Here is a 12,347-nt window from a genome sequence, read left to right as displayed (position 1 = left end):
GCTGTAATGTTATAGACTCTCAATCTTGTGGAAACTGTGACACAACTAAAGCCATCCACCTGTTGCCTTGATACTATACCTACCAACCTCTTTAAGAATGTTTTCGACTGCCTAGCAGTAGACATATTGCAGATAGTTAACAACTCTCTCCAGTCAGGCAATTTCCCGAAAGCTTTGAAAACTGCAGTTATTAAACCCCTTTTAAAAAAGCGGAGCCTAGAAACCTCTATTATTAACAACTACAGACCAATATCAAATCTACCCTTCATAAGTAAAATCATTGAGAAAGTTGTCCTCCAGCAACTTAATCACTTCCTGCCATCAACTGGTTGCTATGACAACTTCCAATCAGGATTTCGACCCTTGCACAGCACTGAGACCGCCCTTATTAAAGTTGTAAACGACATCCGTCTTAACACAGACTCTGGCAAAACCTCAATACTAATGATACTTGACCTCAGTGCTGCATTAAATACTGTAGACTAGGGCCCGACCGATATTGATTTTTGAGTGCCGATGCCGATTATTTTCAGAGAAAAATTACGATTACGATTTAATCGGCCGATTTAAAAAGAAAAAAAAAGAAAAAAAAAAAAAAGCATATAAAACATAGTTTTTGATGCCTTAAATATACTTTAAACACTTTTGAGGAATATGTGAATTGAATGCAGAACCTTTGAGTGTTTTAGAATACATTTACAGTCAAAAATGAGTAATGTAAAATAAATAACTAACTCCCAATGTGCTGCGCTCGTGAGCAGTGACTAACACGTGCGTGCTGAGCAGTATGGTCTCACCGTTAAGAGTCTACAGTATAACAAATTAACATGGCCTGGGACCTAAAGAAAAACAGGCACAACATGCTCAAACAACGCGTCTTGTGTACATTGGTGAGGTGAGCGCGCAGCTGCCTGAGCGAGTGTGCTTTCATGTTGTACGGTAAAATTCAATCTCCTCTTTTTTACTCCAGCTAAAGTTGTTAGTTAGCAAGGCGAGTAGGAGCGCAATCTGCAGGATACTAAGCGCAATAACATTTAAAAAAATAATAATAATCGGTTGTAATCTGCGTCTTTTTGGCCGATGCCAATTATTTTCAAAAAGACTATAATCGGCCGATTAAATCGGCAGGCCGATGAATCGGTCGGGCCCTACTGTAGACCATACATTACTTCTGGACAGGTTAGAAAACTGGGTGGGGCTTTCAGGCACGTCTTAAATTGGTTCAGGTCCTACCTACAAAATAGGAACTACCTTGTTTCCATTGGCGACTTTGTATCAGAATCACCCAACGTGACATGTGGAGTCCCACAAGGTTCGATCTTAGGACCCTCTTTATTCAACATCTACATGCTCCCACTAGGGCAAATCATGCAAAATAACAAAATTGACCATCATTGCTATGCTGATGACACGCAAATCTATGTATCGCTATCACCAAATAACTATCGGCCCATAGATCTGCTGTGCCAGTGCATTGAGCAAGTGAAAGTATGGATGTGCCGAAATTTCCTTCAACTAAATGAGGACAAAACAGAGATAATTGTGTTTGGTTCTAAAATGGAAAGGCTTAAAGTAACCCAACACCTTCACTCTCTGTCCCTGAAAACCTCAATCAAAGCCAGAAATCTAGGGGTTATCATGGATTCAGATTTACATTTCGACAGTCACATCAAATCAGTTACAAAATCGGCATATTATCACCTTAAAAATGTAGCAAGACTTAGAGGGCTCATGTCCACCGAAGACTTACAAAAACGTGTACATGCCTTTATCACTAGTAAGCTTGATTACAGCAATGGTCTCCTTACAGGTCTCCCAAAACAAACTCTGAGGAAGCTTCAGCTTGTTCAGAATGCTGCTGCTAGAGTTCTAACAAAGACCAAACAATTTGATCATATTACATCAATTCTGAATTCGTTAATTGGCTTCCTGTGGGCCAGAGAATTTATTTTAAATCATGTTGCTAACCTATAAATCCCTACATGGTTTAGGCCCAAAATGTTTAACTGATATGCTTCCACTACATCAGCCTTCTAGACCACTAAGATCCTCTGAGACCAATCTGTTAATTATCCCCAGAGTAAACACAAAACATGGGAAAGCAGGATTTAGTTACTATGCAACAAATAGCTGGAATAAACTACCAGAGGATTTAAGACTTGCCCCAACTCTGAGCACCTTTAAAACAAGACTGAAGACTTTTATGTTTGCTAAAGCTTTCTGCTAAATCTTAAATGCATTGCACTTTCTAAAAAGCTTTTTTAACTTTGCCTTTATTTTCTATTTTAATACTAAAATGCCTTTTTAACTTTCTATTTTACCCATTTCTTTGCATATGTTTTACTTGTCTATTATTTTATTTTATTGTATGACAATGTTTATATGTGAAGCACTTTGAGTCTGCCTTGTGTATGCCATCCATGTGTCCTCCTGGGTTGAATTACATAGGTGACTTCATTGGACAGTTTCCTTGCGTATATTTGCATAACGCAGTCTGATTGGCCGACGGATCCGTCGCTGCCTGAAAAGTTGAACATTTCTCAACTTTTTGACTCCGACAGAACGGACGGACCCACAATGTATTTCGCGAGCGCCCCTTGCAAAGTCAATGAGATCCGTCGACAGACGGAGGTAGTGAGTCAGTCAGTCAAAGGACGTCAGAAGGCGTGGCTGACGGATGGGGGAGGTTTCCAGGGTCGTCAGAGCCCGAGTAGTGTCGCAGTGCTTATATTTTCATACGTGATCTGATTGGATGACGGATCCGTCGCTGCTGAAAAAGTCGCTGCTGAAAAATTTCAACTTTTTGACGGTGCCTTCAGCACACAGATCCACAATGCATTGCGCGTCCGTCCCCATTCAAAGTCAATGGGGATCAGTCAACGGACGGAGGCAGTGGGCACGAGGCGTTACGCCTCGTGCCCACTGCACCGTCAGTCAAAGGACGTCAGGAGGCGTGGCTGACGGATGGGGGAGCTTTCCAGGGTCGTCAGAGACCGTGTAGTGTCACAGTGCTTACATTTGCATACACGATCTGATTGGAGGACGGATCCGTCGCTGCCAAAAAAGAAGGGCGCTCCACAATGCATTGCGCATCCGTCCCCATTCAAAGTCAATGGGGATCAGTCAACGGACGGATGCAGTGGGCACGAGGCGTAACGCCTCGTGCCCACTGCACCGTCAGTCAAAGGACGTCAATCTTGAGGTACTTTTACAGAGAGTAGAATTTAAAGTGTCCTAGGATGGATACAATATTATGTATCATGAATTATTATTAATCAGATTAGGTATTGGATGCTGGAAAAACCAAGACTTCTAACTTTTGGTAGCCTATTAAAACCATTTAATCCATACATATTAATATGAATATTCACTTATTTCTGCAACTATGCATTGTCATGTAGTAGGTGGTAGACAACTTAATTTGGTTTCATTCATCATGGAGCAGCATTAGCATAAATTAGCCAAATTAATATGATACATTTAATTGAACATTAATCTCATAACATTTGTTTGTCCTAAAACCTGTGTAGGAGTATAAAGAGCCGGAACAGAGATGTTGAGTCAGAAGGACCCACCAGTGGACCGGTGTGTGATCTATTTCAAGGATTACTTACTGTCTCAATAAGTGATTTATTGTTCAGCTGCCTAATCCCTTATAAAGCAGTTGTGTTTTGCTGACCAGTTGTTCCCTTGTGTTGACCAGGGGGCAGGCCACAGCCATCATAGTCTTCATCTTGGGTCTTGGCTCTTTGCTGCCATGGAACTTCTTTGTGACAGCGTCTCTGGTAAACTTCCACACGCCACACACTCTCACCAGTACCTCAATATTACCTCACTCTGACTGCAGAGCTCACACTCCTCAACGTCACTCCTGTTCCCTGGAGCTTTAGCAGCTCAGACAGTAATCTCAAAAATACCAGGACTTGAATCAGCATCCAAATAATAATGAGCATTACAACGACCCCTTTATTGAACTACAAAGTTAAGAAAGATATATGGCTGAAATGATTTTAAACCTGCACGATGTAAATACATGCTCCCCCATCTGAAAGTGTATGCCAAGTGCAATGATGCTTATGGAGCTGCATTGACTCATCTTTATAGTAAATAAAGTATGAGGATTAAGCAATTACAAGGACTTCAAAGCGAAAGTATTTTTTTGTGTTTCCCGTGGTTACGGTCTCATGAAAGTACTTGTGCATAGGTGTCGTTTTCGCTGGGCCTACCAGTTTTCGTCTAGTTTCATTTTGTACCCACCACTAAAAAAAAGGAAAGAATATTGTAGCAGGTCAGTGAGCGTGCGGAGACCAAGTTCGTCGTCCTTAGAGGCCAGATGGCTCACCCTAGAGGCCAGACGCCGCACGTCCCCCCACACACCCCCGCCGCCCGACACAGGCCGGGGGCACATCCGGCCGCCAACTCACTCCCCCCCCCCCCCCCCCCCCCGGAACGGGAGAGGAAGTCCGCCACGGCCATCTGCGCCCTAGGCCTGTGCACAACCCGGAAGCTGAAGGGCTGCAATGCGAGGTACCACCGGGTAATCCTCGCGTTGACATCCTTCATGCGGTGGAGCCACTGGAGGGGGGCGTGGTCGGAATGGAGGGTGAACGTGCGACCCAGCCGGTAGTAACGAAGGGCGCCGACCGCCCATCGATGGCGAGACACTCCTTCTCCACCGCGCTGTACCGACCCTCTCGGTCTGATAGTTTTCGGCTCAGGTACAGCACCGGAAATAAAAAAAATCATGCAACAATATTCCAACCTCAAAACGTTGCTTTGCACAATTGTTTTATGGGTCATCACAAGGGATAAAGGAGAATATTTAATGCACTTTGCTTTGCACAATTGTTTATGGGTCATCACAAGGGATAAAGGAGAATATTTAATGCACAATTCGGTCGACCCCCTCCACCTGCTGGGTCAGGACCGCGCAAGACCCCCTATCCGACGCGTCCGTCTGCAGGGAAAGAAGAAGATCAAAGTTAGGAGCACACAGGACCGACTTCCCACAGAGGGCTGTTTTAATAGCCTCAAACGACACCTGACATGGCTCCGACCACTGGACTGTATCTGGGGCTCTCTTACGGGTGAGGTCGGTTAAGGGGCTGGCCAGGTCCGAGAAGTGCGGCACAAACTGCCGGTAGTACCCCGGCCATCCCCAAGAAATGCCTCTCCTCCTTCTTGGTCCTGGGCCGAGGGGAGGCGGTCTTAGGGACCTGCGGCCGGACCCCCCCCCCCCCAGGTGGTACCCCAGATACTGGATCTCCCTCCGCCCGATCACGCACTTCCTCGGGTTGGCCGTGAGCCCCGACCGTCTCAGCGACTGAAGGATTGCCGCCACCTGCCGCATATGCTGCCCCCACGTCTCACCATACTTGACGATGTCATCGACGTAGGCAGCAGCATACGCGGTGTGGGGCCATAACACATGGTCCATCAGCCGCTGAAACGTGGCCGGGGCCCCGAACAACCCGAACGGAAGTACCTTGAATTGGTATAGACCGAGAGGAGTGGAGGAGGACGTTTTTTCCCGGGCTGCTGGAGACAGCGGAATCTGCCAGTAGCCCTTCGTGCAGTCCAGAGTCGTGTAATAGGTGGCCATGCCAAGCCGGTCCACGAGCTCGTTGATCCAAGGCATTGGGTAGCCGTCAAACTTCGACACCGCCTTCACCCTACAGTAGTCCACACGGAACCGGACAGACCCGTCCGGCTTCCCCACAAGCACGACGGGACTGCACCAGTCACTGTGAGACTCCTCGATCACACCCAACTCTAACATGGTTGCTAATTTGCGTCGTACCACGTCTTGTTTGTGGACGGGCAGCCTGTAGGGGCGTGTCCGCACCGTTAACCCGGGCTGCGTCTCGATGTCATGAGTAACTAACGGGGTGCGACCGGGCAGGGGCGAAAAGACGTCGGCGAACTGGAGTAGTAGGCTGGCAACGTCCCGCGCCTGACTCCCTGAGAGATTCTCGCCTTGACCGACCGGAGGGATGGGGCCTTGGCCAGGGACCTCCGGTCCGAGCTCCTCTCTTTCTGGTAGCGTCGACGCAAATGCGACACGGACCGCATCGTTCCACCTCTTAAGGAGGTTGATGTTGCAGACCTGCTTGTTTTCGCCCCTGTCCGACCACGCTACCTCGTAATCCACGTCCCCGACTCGCCGCGTGACCACAAAGGGCCCTTGCCACTTCGCGAGTAATTTGGTGCTAGAGGTGGGCAACAGTACAAGGACCTTATCCCCCGGGTGAGATCGCGTAACCTAGTCCCTCTGTCGTACAGGCGTCTCTGACGCTCCTGGGCTCGGTGCAAGTGCTCACGTGACAATACATCCATGACGTACTGGATTTAGTTTTTGCTGTCACTGGACCCCTCCTCCCAGTTTTCTTTAATGAGGTCCAGGATGCCCCTGGGCTTGTGCCCATAGAGTAACTCAAATGGGGAAAACCCCGTGGAAGCCTGAGGCACTTCCCGCACTGCAAACAACAGAGGGTCTAGCCATTGATGCCAATTTCGAGCATCCTCGTGTACAAACTTATGCATCATGGACTTTAACGTCCGGTTAAACCATGGACATATTATAAAATGGACAACGGATTCCAAAATGGCGCCTATTCATTCCAATGTAAACTCAATGCTCAATGGCGCAGAGCATCATAAGCGAGAGGTCTGAGCGATAGCAGTCGCATTGTTTCCCGACAATGGAAGTATTCCCACGATGATTCTCTATATGTTTAACAATTATTATTTTAGATTAGTTTGCCCCTTTTTGACTTTATAAGAAAAGCACCTTGTATATACCTTTTTGAATGTTAAAACAGAAATCATAATTACCACTCGTTTTGGAATATATTTCTGTTTCTGAAACGAGAATCAAATGCCCAATATATACACAAACCCATCAGCTGGTGTACCCAGGGAACTCACAAAATGTTAGGAAGCAAAGGAGTCTGAAATGACCCCACATGGTATCATGGACCTATTATGTGTGGGTGCAATAAATAAGACAAGATATGATGTTGCCACCCCCACGTCAGGTTTCAAAAACAAGTAATACTGAAACGGAATCTCAAACTTGATCCTGAAATGTATTGAACATGAAATATTGTACAGGGAGAAGGCTGTGGCCGCAATCGATGGAGGAGGCAGTCAGGTGTGCAGGAAGACAACAACAGGAGTATGATGGACAGGGATCTGACATGGACAAGGAATTTTTTTATTTAAACATTCAGAGGTAGTCAGGCCTTCTGTAGGCCTATGGAAATAAGATTAAAGATGTCTAGGATAGTATAAATGATGACTGTAAATGGCAGGTGTACTTTTCTTTTGATGGAGCCATAATGTTATATTAATAAAAAGCATTTTATTCATGGAAACCTTTCAGGCCACTTAAGCACACCTTACATGCATAATTTATAAAATATTAAAAACACTTGGGTGAGGCGTGTTTGAAAAGAAAAAACGTAAATCTTTTTAGGACATGGCATAAAGATAATTATGAGCCTTTGATTGATATCCAGACATTTTTTGCGGAGACGCATTCCCCACTTGTATTGGAGTGAACGGAGATATCTACTTCTGGGTCCCTTGAATCGATGGGCCTGTCCACAGCCCGCTTAAACAGCTGCAATACCAGGCTTGGCCGCTGAGCACTGGTGGATTGCGGAAGTATGCACTGTTCCTGGGGGCTTGGGTTAAACCTCTCACACAAGCCGTCCATGGCTGGGTGATAGACGCTTGTGCGGATGGCCTTGACCTTCAACAACCCGTAAAGTTCATGAAAAGACATGAAATTGGTGCCCTGGTCAGTGAGAATCTCTTCCGGGACTCCCACCCGCGACACTCTTCGTGGAGATGTTGCGCAACGGAATTGCTTCCGGGTATCGGGTTGCGTAGTCGATCAGGACTAACACAAATCGATACCCGTGTGCGGAACATTCAAATTGCCCGATAATGTCCATGCCAATGTGGTCGAAGGGGGCTTCCACCAGGGGAAGGGGCCACAATGGAGCCCTGGGGACGGCCGGGGGATTCACCAACTGGCACTCAGGGCGGGATGCGCACCACCTGTTCACCTCCGTCCGAATCACCGGCCAATAGAACCGGGCCATTATCCGGTTAAGTGTTTTATCGTACCCCAAATGACCCGCCATTGGGATATAATGCGCCGCCTGGAAAACCATTTCCCGGCAGCCCCTGGGTACCAGCAACTGGGTGATAACCTCCTCACTCTGGGTGTCACGACTCACCCGATAAAGCCTATCCCTAACCACCATAAAGTGTGGGTATGTCAGCGCCGCGTCTGGCCGGACCCGACTCCCATCAATTACTATCACCTGGTCATAGGCTGAGCGTAGGGTAGCATCACGAGACTGATAATTTCGATAGGGACCAAAGGATACTCGTGCACATCCCTGTGTATACACCCCAACGCCTCAACCAATGCCTCGGACAGCACCAGGCACTGATGGATCATGGTCTGCCTGAAGCCCGAGAACAAAAGCGTCTGGTACGTACCCCGCTGTATCCTCACCGGGATACTGTACGCCCCGCCGGGACCGTGAGGAGGAGACGGGGCACCGGTGACGCGGACGACCTGGCCCACCTCCATTAGAGGGCGCCGGACGTGACCAGGCCGCCAGCACCGCCAACACCCGTCCCCTGCCGTCTGAGCGCCCGTCTGCGGAGTGGGGGTGGGAGGTGATTAATGTGATTAATGTGCCCGCTCCGGAACGGGGACCCCCCTCTCGCCCTTGGCGCCGAGCTTGGCCTGTCCCGGCATAGGTCAGCTGCACCGGTGTGCGGGACCGGTGTTGGTGGTCGCTGGGCCGTCGGTGGGGGCTGCAGGTGGCTCTCCGCCAGGTCGACCGCAGCGGAGAGGTGTTGCCAGACCCAGGCGGAGGTCCTGGTGGGAAGCCCCTCAACGAACCTCTCCTGGGCCACCTGCTCCACCACGTCCTCCGCCGAGTTCTGGTCCGGAACCAGCCACCTCCTCGCCTGGCCCCGCAGCTGCTGGGCAAAGGCGAAGGGACGGTCCCCCTCGGTGAAAGCCAGCGTCCGGAACCGGCGACGATGTTCTTCCGGGTAGAGGCCAAGCCGGTCCTGGATGGCCCTGGTGATGGTCCCATATGCCCGCTGGGCCCCGGCCGGCAGACTGTGGGCAAGCTGGGCCTCCCCTGTCAGGAGCGGCAGGAGACGGTGAGCCCACTCCTGACGAGGCCACCCGGAGACCTCGGCCACCCCCTGAAAAGTCTCCAGGAAGGCTCCGCATCGTCCGCCTCCCCCATCTTTGGGACGGGGATGTTGGCCATGGGTCCCGCTCCCCTGGTTCCCTCGCCGTGTCCCTCGGTCATTCTTGCTTTGCTTGAATTCTAAAATAATTGTGGTGGGTGCATGAGTTTTGGTCAGAATGCCTGATGTAGATTGAATGGATACGTGTTGTGATTTGAGTAAAGCCTGAGCTAGCTCATGATGTGATATAGTGTTCAGCTGTGCAGCAAATATTTTTTGCTTTTTCAATCTTGACGACTTTCTTCATAAAACGTGTCAGACATCAGTTTTTTGTGTACATTTTATTCTTTAGTAAGCTACATGTGTATGCCGTCCTTCAGAACCTTTCATTAAATGCACAAAAGAGAAAGAACTTCTGAAAAAATGCACTTCTGAATGCGTCTCTGTCCCCACCACATTTCAAACCAAACTGACGCCGATGTACTTGTGAATGATTCCATGGGCCTTGTGTTTGTGGCTGCAGTACTTCAACGAGTGCCTGAACGTGACGCAGAACAGCACCCAGGGGGGCCAACCTGAGGACTACAGCTTCAACAGCTGGATGACCTTCCTGTCCATGCTGCCCCTGCTGCTCTTCACCCTGCTCAACTCCTTCCTGTACCAATGGTTAGCTGATCACCGCCTACAGCCGGTGACATTCATCCCTCCACATCTACTCTTCGTTTCTCTGCACCAAATGGTCATGAGCCCAACGAGCAAGATATACACAGGAAAAGATGTTGCAAAACCCTTCAAATGCTCTGCTTTAAAGCACACGGTGCATCGCAACCATGACACTGAAAATTTAATTGGGTGTGTTTGTTTTATTCAGATTTTACCAATCCTAGTGGTGTTAAGCAGTGATTCAACCAAAGAAGAGTTTTGGCATGGATGTGTCAATCACAGACGCCAACACAGCATTGTGTTTTTTAATCTCCATGAATTTTAATCTCCATAAATGGTTTTGAATCCTAATAGACCACCAATCAGACCCCCCTACCGTCTGAAACCCTGTTTGACTCTTGTTCTGCAGGGTGCGAGAGCGGATTCGCGTGGTGGTCAGCATGGTCGCCATCCTGCTGCTCTTCTCCCTCACGGCGGCTCTGGTCAGGGTCCAAATGGACCCGGACACCTTCTTCTCAATCACCATGGGAACCATTTGGTTCATCAATGGTGAGGTTATCACTTTAAACGAGTGCCCAGCCCAACATTGCTCATAAATGGTTCCTGTTAGATTAAACACGTGTGTAGTGTGGCTGCATCTCCTTGCTCAAATAGGACTCTGTTGAAACGTGTTCCGTCTGTCCTGAGACAGCTGTGTTCCATCTGTCCTGAGACAGTTGTGTTCCGCATGAGCATCGCCACAATATAATTGGTGGGGGTCTACTAGTCCAGCGTTCTTTCCATTGCTTCACAATGAAATCTGCTCCATTTTATCAGTAGAAATCCACTCCATGTTTTCCTAACAAACAGCCGCATCACGCACGCATATTCAAAACATGCACCGAAGCAAGCCTATGTTGAGAGTCGGATCAACGACAGCGACAGACTTCAGCAACAAAGTCATTGTCAAAATGTCCAGCTTTAGCTGAAAAGGCTTTCTTTCTGTTCAGATATTTTGCCTATATTTTAGTGCCAGGTCATGTTAGAATGTTAACTTGTTAATTTAATCAAAACAATTAAACGTAGATCATTTTATATCTACGACAAAATATGGCCCCCCCACAATCAAAATACTGCTGACGCCCTTGGTTTTCCGTCTGTCCTGAGACGGCTGTGTCTGTCCTGAGACGGCTGTGTCTGTCCTGAGACGGCTGTGTGCTTGAGGCTCAGGTGTTGACCTCCCTGTTCTCCTCGTACTGAACCTGAACTAAAGGGGCGTTCCAAGGGGCCATGGACTAGAGACCCCTGAAAACATTTTATAATGGCTCTCCTTCAAGGTGTCAGTGTGTGTGTGTGCTTGCTTTCGAGTATGCGTGGTCTAGTTACACCCTGCTCCCTCTCTGAGGGTTGTCCCAGTAGGCTGACGAGGGGTTGTGTGTCCAATATGTGTATTGACGAGGGGTTGTGTGTCTGTTGTGTTTCCTGATGAGGGGTTATGTGTCGGATGTGTGTCTTGACGAGGGGTTGTGTGTCCGTTACGTGTCCTGAAGAGGGGTTGTGTGTCCGATGTGTGTCCTGACGAGGGGTTGTGTGTCCGATGTGTGTCCTGATGAGGGGTTGTGTGTCCGCAGCGTTCAGCGCAGTGCTCCAGGGCAGTCTGTTCGGGCTGGTGGGGCTGCTGCCCCCCCGCTACAGCACGCTGTTCATGAGCGGCCAGGGGCTGGCCGGGATCTTCGCCGCTCTCGCTATGCTGTTCTCTGTTCTGGGTGAGTAGCCCCCCCCTCAGCTTTGGAGCCCGACCTAGCCTGACGCTAGCTACGGGGGCGCTCTGATTCTCCACCTCAAAGCTGCACTCAAAGTGCTCAAACAGTTTCAACGCTCACCCTGGTGGATGCTCACCTCCAGAATTGTTCCAGTCAGATCACAGATTAGGTCGAGGTTCTAACCCCCCCTGCTAGTCTGTCTCTGACGACCTGATCTCAGTGTCATTGGTGTAATATTATTGAGACTGTATTATTGTGCATGTATTATTGTGTATGCAGGCGCGCTTGATGCGCGCCTGCGTGCTTGCGCAATAGTCCCTTCACAAGGTCTCATTCCACACCGTACGAGACGCTGGTAGCGTGAAGCTGTTGCTGCATCTCAGACATCGCTTCTGCAGGCATTTTCCAAAGCCAGCCCTTGCGAAGAAAAGTAAGGGCTGGCCCTTACGACAAAAAAAAAAGAGACACACTTCAGCCAAATTGAGATGCCAAAACTATACGACAAGGTCTGCAAGCACGTGGAGAAAGAAACCGGTGCTATTAAACATTAGTGTTTTTCTGAGAGCGAGAAAAGATTTTGCATTTTTTCTATGCGGTTTTGTTTCTGACGAACCAGTATTTTACCCCTTCAGAAGCATTAATATCGAAATTAGAAGATACAATTAACATACCGTGATATAATACCGTTACCGTCTATGCCTCAAATACCTC

At 48.5% G+C, this 12,347-nt stretch overlaps 1 protein-coding gene across 5 annotated transcripts in view; it reads left to right on the top strand.

Moving 5' to 3' along the window:
* Positions 1-12,347, top strand: part of LOC130377684 (equilibrative nucleoside transporter 2-like) — a 28,975-nt gene that overhangs the window by 11,225 nt on the left and 5,403 nt on the right. For all 5 annotated transcript variants that reach the window (XM_056584843.1, XM_056584851.1, XM_056584864.1 and 2 more), the window contains 5 exons: positions 3,531-3,585; positions 3,704-3,785; positions 9,755-9,897; positions 10,304-10,443; positions 11,505-11,639. In XM_056584843.1, the coding sequence (XP_056440818.1) occupies positions 3,554-3,585; positions 3,704-3,785; positions 9,755-9,897; positions 10,304-10,443; positions 11,505-11,639 (532 nt within the window). In that variant the 5' untranslated portion in view covers positions 3,531-3,553. The remainder of the gene's footprint in view (positions 1-3,530; positions 3,586-3,703; positions 3,786-9,754; positions 9,898-10,303; positions 10,444-11,504; positions 11,640-12,347) is intronic.

The sequence above is a fragment of the Gadus chalcogrammus genome, chromosome 3, assembly GCF_026213295.1.
Source record: "Gadus chalcogrammus isolate NIFS_2021 chromosome 3, NIFS_Gcha_1.0, whole genome shotgun sequence".
NCBI lineage: Eukaryota > Metazoa > Chordata > Actinopteri > Gadiformes > Gadidae > Gadus > Gadus chalcogrammus.
Note: the sequence above shows the minus strand (reverse complement) of the source record. Positions and strands in the feature narration are given on the sequence as shown.